Source organism: Typha latifolia, chromosome 9 (assembly GCF_019914945.1).
Source record: "Typha latifolia isolate L0001 chromosome 9, TyphaL0001v2, whole genome shotgun sequence".
NCBI classification, from domain to species: domain Eukaryota; kingdom Viridiplantae; phylum Streptophyta; class Magnoliopsida; order Poales; family Typhaceae; genus Typha; species Typha latifolia.
In genome coordinates this window covers 9543236-9560861 of record NC_133094.1, presented here as the reverse complement: position 1 = coordinate 9560861, position 17626 = coordinate 9543236, and the positions used below count along the sequence as shown (strand labels likewise).

General features: G+C 35.7%; 2 protein-coding genes across 15 annotated transcripts; one reads left to right on the top strand and one right to left on the bottom strand.

Annotated features, from left to right (window-relative positions):
* The first annotated feature begins 2721 nt into the window (after positions 1-2721).
* LOC140795193 (uncharacterized) lies at positions 2722-9151 on the top strand. 2 transcript variants are annotated; one of them, XM_073147626.1, is made up of 6 exons: positions 2722-2852; positions 3362-3454; positions 3544-3849; positions 3977-4059; positions 8534-8615; positions 8869-9151. In XM_073147626.1, exons 2-6 carry the CDS (start codon positions 3397-3399, stop codon positions 8997-8999), a joined length of 660 nt encoding a protein of 219 aa, XP_073003727.1. In that variant the 5' UTR covers positions 2722-2852; positions 3362-3396; the 3' UTR covers positions 9000-9151. The 2 variants fall into 2 exon arrangements, with proteins under 2 accessions (XP_073003727.1, XP_073003726.1); XM_073147625.1 differs by having other exon boundaries at positions 3355-3454.
* A 1338-nt stretch (positions 9152-10489) lies between these two features.
* On the bottom strand, positions 10490-16703 carry LOC140794642 (uncharacterized). 13 transcript variants are annotated; one of them, XM_073146752.1, is made up of 7 exons: positions 16397-16703; positions 16093-16167; positions 15532-15620; positions 15251-15331; positions 15047-15151; positions 13817-13906; positions 10490-11007 (listed from the first exon to the last, which is right to left on the bottom strand). In XM_073146752.1, exons 2-7 carry the CDS (start codon positions 16115-16117, stop codon positions 10792-10794), a joined length of 606 nt encoding a protein of 201 aa, XP_073002853.1. In that variant the 5' UTR covers positions 16118-16167; positions 16397-16703; the 3' UTR covers positions 10490-10791. The 13 variants fall into 13 exon arrangements, with proteins under 13 accessions (XP_073002853.1, XP_073002851.1, XP_073002864.1 ...); XM_073146750.1 differs by having other exon boundaries at positions 10490-11010; positions 16397-16668; XM_073146763.1 differs by having other exon boundaries at positions 15251-15323; positions 15532-15611; positions 16397-16668.
* Positions 16704-17626: the final 923 nt, after the last annotated feature.

Below are 17626 nucleotides of genomic sequence, written 5' to 3'. Positions count from 1 at the left end.
ACCCCCGACCGAACCCAGCCGCCGCCCCCCATGCACCCTGTGGCGGCGCCCCTAGGCCGAATTTCAAATTCATCCTTAGGGTTAGGGTTAGGTTATTGGAATGAAGGAGATAAAACACACGATTTTTGAGGTAGGCTAAATTTTCGTGAACCGGCTCGACCACCTTGTCCGAACCAGTTTGGAACCTATCAATAAGACCCTAAGCACGAGTACGAGCCCGAGGAAGAATGGTGGAATGAATCGGTGGGCCCGCGTGCAGTTCGAGTGCGACATGAGCCGAACCCGTGGGCCAATGACCCACGAGACCAGCCTCGACCTCAAGGTCACTTCGCCCGTGATGGCAGACCACATTTTGGGATCCAAGCTTAGACCGTCAAGCTTGATTTCCCAAAATTTTCTGGAGGAGACCCGCTAGACTAGACCTACCTAGCGGAGTAGTTTTTCATGTACCATGGCACACTCGACCACCAGAAGGTCCAACTAGCCTCATTCCATTTGGAGGGCTTGGCGATTAGGTGGTACTAGTCGAATGAGCGGACTCAACCATTCAAGTCTTGGCAAGACTTTGCGGATGAGATTTGGCTCGGTTCGATCCGACCTAGTACGAGGACTTTTAGGCCATGTTGACTAAACTTACTCATTCAACAACAATTCGAGCTTACCGGGAGGAGCTCGAGCGGATATGCAACCGAGTCACTAATTGGTCTAACTTGGCCCTAAAGAGTACCTTCATTAGTGGGCTTAGGCCTGACATTCAAGCTGAGGTCAAGGCTTTGAGGCCCACTACTTCTGACGAGGCCTTCTCTTTAGCTATTCTGATGGAGTCCAAGTTGGATCAGCTGAACCAGATCCGCAAGGAGGAGAGAAGAAAGGCGGCCTAAGCCCATAGCCCACTAGAGACGGCATCTGTCCTAACTCAGCCTAACCAACAGATGATCACGCGCTGCTTTGTACCCAACGACTTAGAAGAGTGCCGAAGAAAAGGCTTGTGTTTTTGCTATGATGACTGATTTACCCCCGATCATAAATGCAAGCGTTAGTCAGCCCACGTCATGTTCCTAGGCGGACTCGAGGAAACGAACCCGAATCCACTAATTGGCATGACAAGTTGTATGAGTATAAGGACGTAAACGACTAGTCACCTTAAGGACAAGGTGTCAGAAGCGTGGTGGATTGTTACGATCCGACCACATGGGTTAAGTCGAGTCAAGTTAGTTAGCTTTATCTTATTATTTTAAAATTTAAATAAATCGAATAATTCGCATGTGGATTTGATCCGCTAGGGGTTTCACTCCTATAAATAGGGGTGGACATGTGTTGATAATTATCATTGATCATTGAGAGAAATATGAGTCTAGCTAGTTATTATTTTCATCATTATCTTTTTACATTAGCCGTTAGATTGTCTTTATCTTCATAAGAGTAGATCATAACCGTAGATCCCCTTCAAGCATCCATACCCTAGCCACCTCCTACCTCCAGCAGCCACCCTACTGCACGACCATCCACCACCACCCTCGGCCGTCCACCACCCTCCGACAATCGCCACAACGTCAAAAATTACCGTTCTACCCTCTCTGACCTAACTCCACTATTTTATTTTTATCTTTTCATCCCGAATCCGATTTAGGTGAAACCAGAGCCATTAGAACTCTAACTCACGAGGCTACCTCCACCTAAATTTCTTTATGAACGGATCGTTCCAGATCTGATTCATAACAAAGTTAACATGACATAAATTTTCAAAGTAATTAGTTATTAACATGACGAAAATTTGTAAGCATTTAAATCTCTTACAAAGAATACAAAAGGTAGAAACCATATGAAAAATGTGTAAAAATATAAAACCAATTTGATAAATGGTTAGCAAATTAGAGCCCAAAATCATGAAAACTAAGTACCTCACGGTAAAAGATATATTTATTTTGTGGGAGAATCCATATGAGCATCAAACAAAGATCGTAACTCTCTCAAAAACTAAAAATTTTGCAGGTTTCTCTTTGGGGGTTACATTATACAACCATAACGGTGGCAGAATCACATATTCTGGTACAAAATACTTTGTTCTTTTGGCTAATCTTTTTATGCTTAATTACATCAGCTTCTTGTTTTATAACATAAATACTAATTTACTAACTAACTCTAGTAGAGTTGGTAAGTATCTTGCACCAAATAATATTGTGGAGAAATTATTTAGTGACCGGTGGTTTAGTGGCTTGGCTTAATTAGTTGATGGCTCGGCTATGGCTTAAAGTCTAGACTAGGTAGCTAAAAGCTTGGTGGAGCCTAAATACATTTTTATCTAAGAGGGTTGGCCTTTTGTCTAGCCCAAATCTAGCCTTCGGGCTCATGAATGATAAAAAAAATATAAATACTAATTTTGTTTTCTTTTTTCTTTTATTTAACTTCTAAAATATTCGAATTTATTCAAAAATATGTCTGTCAGTAATAATTTAGTTAATTTGGTTAATGTGGGTTAGGTTAGAATGTGCATCAAGGGTATTTTTGTAACTTTATTAACAGAGTTAAATAAACCAAATTATAGGACTAAGGGTAGTTTGTTAATCGCAAAATCACTCAAATGTAGGGTGTTATTTCAAAATTTCCCTCAATTTTTATGTAATTCTTATTCCTCAACGGTAAGTGGATACGGGTAGCAATGTCCATCCGACCCGTTTACACCGCATATTTCAAAATGGCGTTTCCCTCTTCCGAAATTTTACCGTTAGCATTCACTCCGATCCCAAAAAAGAGATTTCCTCTGGTGATTAGGGTTAGGGTTTTGTAAGGTGATTTCTCTGGTCGATCCCATCCCCTAGTGTTGGTTTCAAACGGACGCGATTCGCTCCCTGGTAAGCCCTCAACTTCCTCAAACCTCATCCGTTTCCACGTTTCTTGATCTCAAAGATCGATCCCTTGTTCTGTATTGGAGTTTCTCTTTCCTGGATGTGTTTCAGGTCCGATTATTTCTTCTTCTTTTTTTCGATACAATATTTGGGGTCTTTTGTGTGTGGGGTTTTAGAGGAAGATGAGGACGCCTCAAATGTAAAGTTTACCATTTCTGTCATATTATTATCAATTTAGGAAATTTGGGAGGGTTCGCGAAGAAAAGAGAGAGGTGGTTGAGTCAACATAAGGTGTTCCATATGGGATCTACTCAGTTTCTTGGGTAGTCTTTGTCATAATATCTCTATTCAGTCTTTGGAAGTTAATAAGTTACTAGTTTTTGGTTATGCTTGTTAAGACTTAAGAAGATATTATGACAAATTTTCTACCTGGTAGCTTCTTTTGGTTCTTTGATAGTTATCTTGCCTCTTTGTTCTATATTTTCTATCTAATTTTTGGTTGAAAAAGTTACCAGCTGCGCTGTTTTCAAAAGAAGGATAATTCTGAAGCATGGCTTTTCGAACTCCTGTTGCTGTTGTTCAAAATGAAAATCTGCACATGCACAGAGGTATGGGACAGTAATTGTGATTGTATTTTGATTTGCGATTTAGTTGTGAAAAACTGGATGATATAAGAGAAAATACATTCTTTTTTCAGGAAAGGGAGTCGATGGGATGAAGGCTGATCTGCCAAAGCCAACAAAAACTGGGCGTCAGGAGCGAAAAGCTCTGAGGGATCTTTCAAACACTGGGAAACCTCCAGTTTCTGGTGCAACAAAAGATTCTGCTCTGAAAGGGAAGTCTCTGGTATATGGCCGTGAGGCCATCAAGAATGTCCCAAAGCATAGTTTCCTGACTGATGAGGAGATTAAAAGATGCCAGGAATGGGCCAAGGAAGGAATTGAACAAGCCCACTTTACAGGAAATGACATACAGAATCTCCAGAAGGATCAAATGGAAAAAAGTAGGCTATTATTTAGGCTCAATGCCCATTCTTCCACCTATTTCCTTTTGTTTTATTTCTTTGTTCCATTTACTATTTTACTAGAGTGAGTGAATATTTTGGATGCATTTTTCTCTTGTCTACTTAGGGATCAAGAAGAAAGTCAATAAGGTAATGTCCGCCCTGCATGAATGGTCAAGTACGATCTATGATCTTGGGTATCGAGTAGAGGTATGTAATGAAATCTGTAGAGATTACATATTATGTATACTGAAATCCAAATGTTATTTACATGCAAACAAAAATTCAAAACTTTTTCATGAGTTGCGACATATTGTCATGAATGAGGGCCTTTTTATTACCCTGATATTTCCACTTGATGACTAGAGATGCTATTTTCCCTGTTTGCAAAAATTATTGCATTTGTTGATTGAATCAAGTCTTATAGAGGTGTTAGGTTGATGTTTCATTGGGCCTCTTTGCAATTGAGAAATTTTAGAATACTCCAAAAGATCTTTCAGGAAACCATTCAATACTTGGAAATTTCAGCATTGTCAATTTAGTACGTCCGGAAGGGGAGTAGCTCCCTCTGGTTGATGCATCTCATCTGCGGAACTACTTTCTACCATCTGATTTACACTATGTAAAACAACTGTGTTTGGCATTTAACTCAAGAAACTAAAGAAAATTTAGGTATATAAAGACAGAAAAAAAAAGCAAGTTCAACTTGCTTTTTCTTTTGTATGTGATTTTGCACTAAACATGATCCATATCTTGTTGTTAAATCTTGTTACTTGACCATGCTACCGTTTGAAGCATATATAGCAAGTAGCAACGTCATGTATCAAACAATTAAGTGATTTTGTGGACGCTTTGATTGTAAAGATTATTTAGATATTCAATTTTTAACAATTCTCTCTGATATTAGTAGGCAGGACTTGTTAAATAAGTAAGTTGGGTAGTTGTTACATATATTCTCCTTAAAAAGATAACTTATACTCTTGGATAGATAGATGCATTTGAAACTTGGTTTCTTTTATTCCATTACATTGTATCATGATGCCATCATCTGTCTACTAGTTGGCTGTTGTTGTACTGTAGTGCCATTTGTTCTCGTGTGTATGGTGCATATCTAGGTACATGTGTTATGTGGTCATTGGAGTAGGTTGAAGTATTGAACTGTAACACCCCCACCCGGCACGGGCATGTGCACGCCCACGCGCCCACACGGCACGCGACATGTTGAGCGGGGCCAGTCACGCACAGATACTTTCCTGTGCACATACAATCATGACATCATCAAATACTACCTGGTAACATATCCATACTCACATAATCCAACACCAAATAAAATATACTATCAACCAAATAAACCTGATAACATGTGAATATTCAAGTCCACAATAATATATACACTAGACTACTGATTAATCTGGCAGGACCCACACAGGCCACAACAAACAATCAAGGTACAACTAAACAACTGATACAAGAGTACACTATAATTTGACCTGTATTATACCAATTATCGTCTATACAATGAAGTACAAATATAAAGTAATGGTACAACTCAATATCTGATTAAACTATCTTCTATACCATATCGCATCTATAGCTCACCTCATCTTTCTAAAATATCTCCTCGGAATATTTCGAGTTGGTATCACGTATCATATTATTTGTGGGGGTTAGAAAAAAAATAAGGAGAGTCATGAGCAAAAGGCTCAGTGATTAGACCTTACCCCGAATTAGTGATACCAAACAGAGAGTAAATCATGTACTGGAATAATATGAATCGAAAGCAACATGATGCCATGTATAAGGATGTATATATGTATCCTCAATGACATATATATGAATGAGCATATTATATCCTCAACCAAAAATATATCACATGATGAAATTACCAAATAACATCACCAAATATAACAACATATCATGTATAACAATTATGATGTAATGATACTAGTCACATCAATGATGATACATGATGCATGCCAACCACTAGATAATCGTATATGTCAGAGCCATATATAATCCACATATCTCTCACTATTACAATCATCCGTCTCAACTTTGAATATCATCCACCATACTGGACTACGGTATCCGGCCCCAAACTCAATACACATCATGTCACAAGCTCAGAGCATACCCTGTTATACGCTAAGAGTAAATCATACTCTGCCATATACCTTGCCATACGCTAAGGGTATCTCAGAAGAAAGTAATCATACTCTGCCATACGCTAAGGATATATCAATGATAGTTGTACCCTGTCATACGCTAAGAGTACAACTATCAGTCATCACTGTATTCTGCCATACGCTAAAAGTATGTCCAGTACTAGTCCGGACCAGATACCGTTCCAGCCATCACATCATATTACATCACATCACATACACATGTATTTTTATAATTTCCTATACATGATAAATTATATGCATATATTCAGTACTGCAACAGATCATGCAACTCAGGAATTTAGGTGGTAAAGAAGTCAAGAGAAAAATGATGCAATGTCGACTCTAATTTTGTATCTAACACATGTATACTTTTGCTAGTCTATCACATGCATACTCATGATAGAGATCATTCCGACATAAAACCATAACAGTATAATCATCTTTATATGTATCACCAATGTATTCATAACTCAGATCAGCATAATCAAATGCATGATAAAATATGCTTGACTGAAATCATTTCTATATAAAGTCATATAATCATGCTGGAGGCTAAAACATGCTTGTACATAAGATATAATATATCTTAATTTGAGAAAGGCATCTAGAGAATAAGACTACTCACAGTCTGATCAGAAGACACAAACCACGTATCTCTCACATCCGTCAGTCAAACATCAACTCATCGTCAGGGTCCACAGGGTCTCACATAAGGGGGTTCGGGATCTGAAAATATTTAAGTAGTATGATATTAGCCGTTTATCTAATTAGAATTAATTTAATTAGAATATAAAGGTTTATTAGGTTTAGAATCACTTTTATTTATTTTTGATTACATAACTAGGTCTATAATATAGATACGATTCAAATACTATAATTATATTATTATTATAGAATGTTAGTTATAACATAAGGAGAAGAGATCTGTTTCCTTTTATATGAGAGTATTTCTAAATATATAATTATAAAATAAAATAAAAAGCTAAATAAGTATAGACAAGATCTAATTATAATTAATTTTATAATTCATACACTATCTTGATTAATTAGGGACAATGCAATCTTTACTCGATAAAATAATAAATAAATAACTAAATAAGCTTAGTATTTTATTTGTTGCAGAATAATCATAAAATTAATAGAAATACTTAAAATATATATGATGAGGGTATTAGAATATAAATCTAATAATTATAATTTACAAATATATCTATTAATCTAATAGATATATAAATAAATAAATAAATAAATATAAGTATTACCTATATTTATACCTAATAAAAATTATCATTAATAAAATTATATTGAAGAATATATAATATTATTAAAATAGTTAATGTCTAAATAATCTATTTGCATTAATTAAGAAGAAAAATACCTAAATAACATAAATAAATAAATAGTTAATTAATTAAATCTGCCATCAGTACTGGGCTGAGCCCAGCACTGTGCATAAAGAAGGAGGAGCTGAGGAAGGAGAAAAAGAAAGAAAGAAAGAAGAAGAAGAAGATGAAGAAGAAGAAGAAGAAAAAGAGGAGAAGAGGAAGAGAAGAAAGAGAGGAGGTTGCGGACCCGGGCCGGCGGGGAGGGCACTGGTCGCTACTGGCCAGCCAGCAGTCGGCCTCTCGCCGACAGCTCGGCTCCGACGAGCCTGAGCTCGGGCGAGAGAGAGAGAGAGAAAAGGAAAGAGTGGGGGAATGAGGGATCTCACCGGCGGCTTCGGGAAGGTGGCGGCGGGCTGACGTCGACAATGAGGAGAGGAAAGAGTGCGAGAGAGTAGAGAGAATAGAGTGAGAGAGTGACCGAGAGAGAGATAGAGATAGAGAGAGATTTAAAGAGAGAGAGGGAAGGCAGTGGAGGAGGGGTTGCGGCGGCGTCGGGGCTCGCCGCGGCCAACTGGTCGTAGCCCATTGGCTCCGGCAGCGGCATCGGGCACATGGCACCCCAACCACGCAAGCTGAGCAGCTTGCATGGGCACGAGGCCGGCCACACGTCGTGCCCAAATTTTTTTTTTTTTTAGGTTTGGGTTGTTACATGAACGGTAAGGATATTTCTTGTGGCAAACACTTACTTTATTTTATAATAAAAAATAATGGTTTTAATCTTCATGACTCTATCCATTAGATCTTTGAGTTTATTGTGTGGCTGCAGGCGAATAAGGATTTTGGTATTTTATATATTACACTTATAGCAGGTTGCATACATGATATCAACATTTCTTGTTCGAGATCCTAGTAAGTATGCAGAATGTACCATGAGTGAATTCTTATCAAATGGGCTATCATTCATAATGTGGCACCGTAGAATTTTTCCAAACATGTATACTCAACTCAGAATGCATGTTTTTCTGCATGTGCATTCTTTTTGTTGGATTTTTATTTAGTTGTTTATTGTTGTCGGAGTATATTCTTGTCATCCTCAGTAGATTTTAACTTCAGTTAGATGCTTATTGTTGTATCCCTTGTGGAATACATTTTTGTGACATTTGGTTGATTTTTGACTTCTTTAATCTAAATCAGGAAGCTGCCAAGGACTTTGAAGACATAAAGATGGAGTTGGAGCCAGAGGTTCTTCAAATGCCCAAGGCACTCTCGGGATCAAGTCTCTCTCTCTCTCTCTCTCTCTCTCTCTCTCTCTCTCTCTCACACACACACACACACACACACACACACACACTCTCAAGCACAACAGAATCACTTGAATGCCCGGTTCCTAACCATGTATATATACTTCCACTGAAGTATCAGACTATATTATATACCCACATCTCCATTTTTTGTGCTGCATTTGCAACTGAAATATCAATTCTGATCTGTGTGTTCCTTTTGTTTTATCGGTTGTTCTTTGATTTCAGATGACAGACAGATTGATGATCTTATTGATGCTGAGCTTCACGAATTCCAACTTCTTGAGCATCCAGTTGACTTCAAGCTGAAAGATGATGTGAGTGCAGATGGTGTTGCTGACTTGAGGAAAAATCTCTAGTTTCTTTCTTTTGTATCTGAGTTTGAGTCCTAGAAAGGAAAACCAGTATTTTAACTGTTCCTTATTGTTGTACCTCCTGTTATAGCTAGTTGACTATTTCCCTCTTCTGTAAACTTTTTCTTCTGTATATATGCTGGACCATTTTGATGTTATACTATGGTTTCTGCATAACATCTGATTATTTGATTGAATTCAAGCTGAAAGATGAGTGCAGAAGATGTTGCTGACTTGTTGAGGATCATTGTCTTATTACTATGTTTGTTTCTGAGTTTGATACTTAGCAGGGAAAACTAATATATATTGATCACTTTTACTGTCCATCTGCAAATTCCCTATAGTTATTACATTCTCATTTTCTTATAATACCTCTGTTTTCTTTTTCTTTGTATACTACAAAGAAATATTCTCATTTCTTCTTGTGTATAAAGAAATATTTGCATTTTCCACGCGCAGAGTGATCTTCAGTGCTAAGAATAGTGGAAATTAAGCATTTTATTCATGAGAAGAAATGCTTACTATTGTTACAGGCCTAGTTTAGTTAGTTTATAAGCTTTCTTCCTTATTTGCGAATTAACTCCCCCTTAATGACAAATTGCACCTAAGCAGCACTCTCTCTAGTAATATGCACAATTATAGTCAACGGTTTTTTTTTTAATCTCAGATAAGTCTGGATAATTTAATAAAAAGACAAAAAAAATACCCTTAACTAAGAAATATTTGAAAAACTAGAATAAATATATTCTTATCTTTTCACATTTAAATTAATCAAAATTTAAGAGTTAGTTAACTTCTAGGGGTTTTTGAAAAGTATATAGGCCACAAAAAAAAGCCCTAAAAAGTAAATCAGCAAAACAATGAGTCAAAATTATGGATCTATTTGAAAAATAAAAAGTTCTATAAATAAAATAAGGATAGCACTGCCACAAAAGGGTAATTTGGCTTTGCTATATAAAAACTAGTTTTCAGTTTATGGATCTTATAAAATATCATTTCTAAAGACTGAGTTGGGCTCATCCACCTAAATTAAGTGAATGCCAAAAACATATTCTTTCAACATTTAATGGAAAGAAAATAAATATTAAGACTTTATTTACTTGATTTCTCATTTAATATACTACAGCAATTAATATTCTCTCTATTGGGAGGGAATAACTAGAACAATCACCATAATAAGCTGAAACTTTGAACCAGACTATATGAAGTTGGCATGGCTCAGCACCAATACCTTGATACTTACAATAGGTGAATACATATTTTAGAATGTTTTTGGCAGGACAGAGTAACACTTGTAATACTGCATTGTTCATATTAAAACTTTCTGGGAGCTGCTCATATAGACTAGTCATTACCCTAATTCTCTGATGAACCTCAGAATCATTACATCACTAGTAAACATGCCGCTAATAGTGATTGTCATAAAGAAAACCAGCAGTAGTTAAGACACTTGAATAGAAAAGCAGAAGATGTATAACCTATATATCCGCGCATTCTGCTGTAACGTAAATAATTATTTAGCTTATAATCTGTTTACATTTCACTTGCTGGATTACATAGAAGGAAGATATCTGGGACAAATGCAGAAAAAGTGGAAACTTAAGAGCTCCAATCCTCCAGCTTCAGACACTGCAGTAAACAATGGGTCCATGAGATCTTGCAGAGCGCAAATGTAGGATCGATTGTTTTCCTCTGCTCAATGAGTTCTCTCTTTTTTCAGCAGTAAAATAGCCATCTGCAGTAAACCTCATCAGCATGTATTCAAGTAATCTGATTGGCTTTTAATTGTCTTATGCTGCTATTCAAAGTCAAAGTCATCATTGTATGTGTAGTCTTCATCCCCATGCTCATAGTAGTCATCATAGTCTGGTTCAGTAAAACCATCATCTTGAAATGTTTCGGGATCATCATAATTTTCTGCATCTTCCTCGTCTTCTTTGTCATTATCAACAATACCATTGAGGTGACTACCAGCATCAGCAGCATTTGGTTCAATCTTTTGTTTCTTCACATCCTTCTTGAATAGAGGATTGAGTAAGAATGAAACATAATAAAATTATATCACTATACAAGTTTGGCAAATCTAAAGCCACTTTAGCTGTCACCAAAAACTTCATGCAATTGATGACCTAAAATATGCATCGTGAATATAAAAAGATCAAGATCACCCGTGTGATAAGAAGAGGACTAACTGGTACAATTGGCTCCTGTCTATACAGGTCTAGTAAGCGAAAATGTATGCAGTAATACCTTCATTTCTGAAGAGTTTGTTCCCAAGATTTAATTATCAAAATATACTAGTAGAGCAATAACAGACTAGGCTTTCACTGTTCTATCCATAGGTTGTAGACAGATCTGAAACATTCAATAGGGAATAAAAGTTATCTCTACTTCTTGTTTCATGGTGCAGAGTTTGCCAACAGAAAAATCCAGAATCTGCTATTTACCTTATTTGATCAAAGAGTTCTAAAATGTCCAGATTAGAAGCCATGTCATAACTATTTATCAGACTTTGGCTGAAGAAGCTGACCATATTCGGAACACATGCACTACTAAAGAGCTGTGTTTCATACAAAAGTTAACAGTTGCCATCTACTGCAGAACTGCTAAGATATATTAGCTTTTAGAAAAAGTAAGCTCTTTGATTAATGACAGTTCCATGCTTACAAAAAAAAAACCTAAGCTGTTACCTCCCCCAGAATATTGACTAGTCTCCAGTATAAAGAAACACTGCATGCTCGTACATGAGGTACCTTTTTACTCTTATGCAAGATTTATTGTATGGAAATAAGGTGGGATCACAATTTACTTCTCTTAGTTGGAAAATCCTGTATTTTCTATGTTGGATCTCCATGTCATTTACAAACTGACTAAGTTTAACCAAGTAGCACTGAGAGGGAAAAATAAATGTTGAAACTAGAATCCATGGCTGCAAAAGGGAATTGTTCATCTTAAAAGTATGGAATTTAGTTTTGTATCAATGTTTAAAAAATTAAGGACCTATGTATGTTATTTCTCTTGATCAATGTTCAAATGAAGAAAGGGTTCAACTTCTCTCCACGATACCAAAATGACCAAACTGAACCAATTACTAAAAATAACTTCACCAACACAAGCAAATAATCTTGAATGATATCTAAAAATAAAGGACCACTTAAATCGCTTTTGAATAAGTAATGAATCAAGGACAGCTAATAGGAAGCAAGTAAACCAGTGAGTAGGAACTCAGGAAAATTAGTACATTGGTTCAACGTGAAAAGCTCTACCCTTGGTTCCTTATGCCTCCATGATCAATAAGAATGACCCATTGACAGCATGTTGATGGCATAAAAGTTCAAGGTTTAATTACATTTGCAATCCCTAAACTATGGTCTAATCTCGTAGTAACCCCCTAAAATTTAAAATGTTACAATTAGAACCTCTAAATTAGTTAGACATTGCAGTTTGCGCTTCCGTTATACCTGTGTCCCACTTTCTGACCAAAAATGGTCACATGTGGTGCACATGAGGTGTTTTAGTTAGTTATTTTTGTGACTACTGTGCCTTTAGAAGAAAAAATACTTTAAATTATATCGAAATACCTTTCATTTCTTCTTCTTCTTCCTCTACATTCCTAAACTAAACACAAATTCTTCTTCTTCCACAACCCTAACTGAGACCTTTCTTCTTCCTCAAGCCCAACTCAAACTCAAACCCTTCCTCCATCATTGCAAAATTTACCAATGTATCATTATTAATTGAACATCCTTAACCAAATCCAAAATATTGTCTCACACATCCAAAAATTCTAATGTATTAGACACCTCCAATACAAAACATCCAAAACATTCCAATGTATTAGACACTTTTAATATAAAAATGTCCAAAACACATCTAGAAAACTAACCAAAATGTTTCACAGCACAATGCAATAACACAAGAACAAGTTGATATTTTTTTGCAACTAACTCTTGAGTTCCCAAATTTCCCTATCCTCCACCTTAGCTCCTCTAGGTACAGCAAGATGCCAGTGAAGCATTTTCAACATTCCTTGGTTTATTTACTGTGCTCTTTCTTATCCACTTTATGTTTAGGAAAAGAAGATTTTCCACTTTGGTTTTTTTACGAAGCAATGGGAGACTTTAGGGCAGAATTTTTGAAAATGGAAACGAGAGAAAAGAGATGAGATTAGGAGAGAGGAAAGTTGCCTTGCTGCCATCTTCGCCCACATCCCATCCCACAAATGTGAAGAATAAAACAAATATTTCTATAGCTTCCGATAACAGCCAATAGAAATGCAGAACAATGCCACGTGGACAAGGAGAAAAGAGTAATATAATATTTTCCATTAACATTGTCCACTCCATCTCATCCCCTGATAGTTTAGGGGGTTTGGTTATAGTGTTTCAAAACTTTAGGAGGTCACTTTGATATTAGGCTATAGTTCAGGAAGTGAGTGTAATTAAACCAAGTTCAAATTAAATAGTTCAATTAATAGGGGATGCCAGTACTATCACATGGTCAACAAGAATAAGCATTCCCATGATATTATAAGTTTAATACAAGCAACAATAATTGATGTGCACAATGACAATAAGTCATCATCACATAACAACACAGAAGAATCAACTACCTTAGGTGGGGCACAAAGGGGGAAAAGGAATAATGTGGACAATGAAAAAAAATTGCAAAATAACTCCTCCAGTTCTAGTATCTTGGCTTTTGATTTATAGTTATATGGTCACAAATAGCCAGATTTTGCATCAAACAGAAACTTTTGTAATTGATATTGCAAACATAGTAGAATTTAGATGTTCAAAACATGCAGGAAAAGAAGAAAAGACCTTTTGGATCAGCGTGTTTCTTGGTGCTTCCAAAGGAGCTGGGACTGGAATCAAGTTCTTAGGTTCTTCAGCAAGTTTTCGCTTTCTTTCCTAGAAAATGAAATCTAAGTGTGAGAAGAAGAAAAAAAAAGGTATGATATAATATGTCCAAATAGCTACACCTTATGAGGCTCTACAATCACATAGAATCGAAGAAATTCCATATGTGAAGACCACATAGATTTGCATTAAATACTTGTATAAGGAACACATTTCACACATTTCACAATAATTTTAAATAGCAAGAGTGGGATTTATGTGAAGACTACATAGATTTGCATGAGATCAGCTCGTTTAGAGTTCGGCTCAGACTCCAAACGAGCTAAGCCAAACTAGGTTTTCTAGCTCGAAAAGTTAATCGAGCTCACTTGAGCTCGGTTCGAATTAGCTTGATATATATTTTTTTCAATATAATATTATATACATTGTTTAACTGATCATGTACCATAAAAGCGAAAATGTGACTTTAAGGGTGTACATGCAAATTTAGACATTTGAAGGGAATATATATACAAATTCATGGTTTTGAAGGATATATATGCAAGAAGAATTTTTAAGGATTGTACAGCATATATATCAGAAATTCAGGTTGGTAGACATGAAAATCAGACATTTCGTGGGGTACGTATGCAAATTTGAGCACTCCAAATAACCACTTCTTCAAGTTCATATATGCAAAAACCTTATAAAGGTCGTTTATGTGACTACAATGAAACAAGCTGGAAATTTTTAAATCATCTGCAACTAAAATGCTCACGTTCTTCTTCCTCTTAATGGCCCTTAATATTGTTGATCTTGAGTTAAGGACCTGATTGTTTTGAACCCTACTTGATTGCAGATGTGAACAATTATGGACACCAGAATCAAAGTTCCTTCAATCAGTTCAGGAAGTCGAACTGCTGATCACCTAAACACATTGTATTCATCTGCATATGTTAAGTTCATTCAAGCTTAAAGCTTGAGTTGCTCGGGAGTTAGGGATTCAACTTATGCTTAAGAAACAATACATTCTTCAATGATGTTCATGCCATACGGAAGAACAGGAAAGTACAGGATACTCAAACATGTCCTTACTAAGAATACTAGAAACATAATTAATAATTTGACACCAGAATAACATAGTATCAAACCCTAAGCCAAATAACCAAGCTAAAAGGCAAGGTTAATTAGGGCATGGTAAACTAATATAACCTTTCTGGTTTTCGTTGAAGCTGTTGCATGCAGCTGTGCATCTTTGGAACAGTTATTGAGAAACTTGATTTCTCTTATTATAGAAGATTCCTTTGCTGTTTGTTCCTGTGAGAATTCAACAATAATATTAATAATCTGCACTGCCATGATCAGGAGAACATAAATAATTATCAACCAAAAGAATTAAATCACTAATAAAATCACCTCAAGATACTCCTTGTTAAGTTTTTCCCAGATTATTCTTCTGTAATGTTTTTCCTCCTTAGTATAAAGGTACCTATCAACCTAGAAACTTCACTATGTTAGCCACATAACAACACTCTAAATATTAGAGAAGGAAAGGAGAACGAATATGGTTGCTTTCATGCAATGATGGAGGAATATCTGGATGGAAGGAAAAAAATATTGGCTGACATCGCAGAGAAAACAGGACAGAAGTTCATTGGGATAAAACAGCATGAGAAAATTTGTCCCAAATGACACACCTCAACATCATCAATTTCAGAAAAGCTCCCCAGTTCATCAGCTTCCGAGTTGTGAGCAGATGCACTAACAGAGAAAAGTCCTGCAAGAGCTACAGCCAAATGCAGATTTCAATCAAACATTGAAAAGAACAGATATTTTTGGGTGAGCCGATCAAACAACTACCATATGTTATGCATAACAGTAGACATACAGATATACATATAAAGGACCATATAAGAATATATACATAATAGGCATGCATTGATACATTAATGAAATCAAAAAAATGCAATTTGTTTCCAATATCTTTAAATGTTTGTCACCTTTACTTCTTGTTAATCTCCTTTCTTAGCACATGCAACAGCAAAGCAAGGTAGTGACACAGAGGCCCAACAGAAAGCACAAACATAGACTGACACTGGCCACTTATGTGCGATCAAAGATCTAAAAAAACATACGATTTGGATTCAAGAAGATTTCTATTTTTTTTAAATTAAAGTAGTAATGAACACTGTAAAACAATTTCTAATGCATGTATCAGATGCAACAAATTAAGAATTGAGAGACTCAGAGAAACATACCCTTCATCAAAGTTCTGTCACCCATCGCGGTTTACCGCTTTTAAATATGTTCAAGATATAACCAGAAAATTGGATCTACAGAACACAAAAACATAGACTTGTAAACAAATCACTACATGATACAAACCAATAAACGTTAGATACCAAAAAGTGGACAATAGTGAGATTGTTCAAATATATTTCCTGATCAAGAATCTTTCCACAACTACCACAGCATAAGGTTATAAACGCAATAAAGATGAGCAAAACCGCAGCTATGATAACAAGCTAACAACTTACAGATCGCCAAAGACTTACTACTTACCACTTACGTCGGTAAGATATTGGCCTCGACCTTGAGTAGTCCCAAAATATCGTATCTTTCGAGCCCTGACGGCGCTGGTTCGAATCGAGAGAACTGATCTGAGAACGTAAAACCCTAATAACAGGGAGAGTAGAGCTCGGATACGTGAAGACGAAGAACCTTAAAGATCGTCGACAAAACTTATAGGAACTTTTAAGTACATCAAATGAAAGGTTTTTTTTTTTTTTTTTTTTTTTTTTTTGAGAGAAAACTGAAAAATCTAACTGTGTACCAAGATTTTGACTAAACTAGCTCTATTTTAAAACTTATTTCTCCAAGTAGATTCTACCTTAAACTTAATACTAAAATGGGTCTCAGTCACTATATCCCTACATAAAACACTGAAATATTAATTGTTTTCTTAGACAAAATTGAAGAAATTTCTTTTTGAAAGAGCTATGGTCTTTTTATATATATCTTTCGTATCTTCGTAACGACATTTTTATGACTGAAATGGATAATTGATACACAAATTTTTTTTATATATTTTTATTTATATCTTTCTTATTAGTTTTGTTAACAATAAAATATTTAATTTTTTTAGTGTTTTATGTATATCCTCTTTTTCTAATAAATCTTCGACCTGTTCAATCATTACATTATTTTACTTTAAAAAATACTTACTGATTAGCATTTTACTTTTGGTTGGATAAAACGCTTAAAAATTAGCACTTTTATTTATAGCTACAGTGAAATTGACCCCTTTAGTATTAAGCCTGGAGTGTAAGCTATTTTGAAAAAAAATTTAAAAACATGTCTAATTTGGTTAACAACTCGCTAAGTATCAATACAACTAGAATTTGAACCTGACTAGTCTAGTAAAGGAGCTCCCTATTGAGTTCTATCTCATTAGCATTTTATGAGTTGATTCTTAGCATTTGTAACATCCCCTATATATATTAAAGAAAATTTTATAAATCACACCTTACATTTTATTTATTTTGTGATTCACGATTTTGTAATTCGATCCCTAATTTTTTTTCTATAATTTTTATTTAACACTATAACGTTATTTTAACTAATTGACATTAATCAAATTATTAAAATAGTCTCACCTCTATACCCCCTCCATCATTTTTCTTCATCTTCCTCCCAAACACCTCCTCCCGTGGTCGCCGCTGCTGCCACCACTTTCTCTCATCTTCTCTCTCATCCTCCTCTTTTTCTTCTTCATTCTCCCCCGTTTGCTTG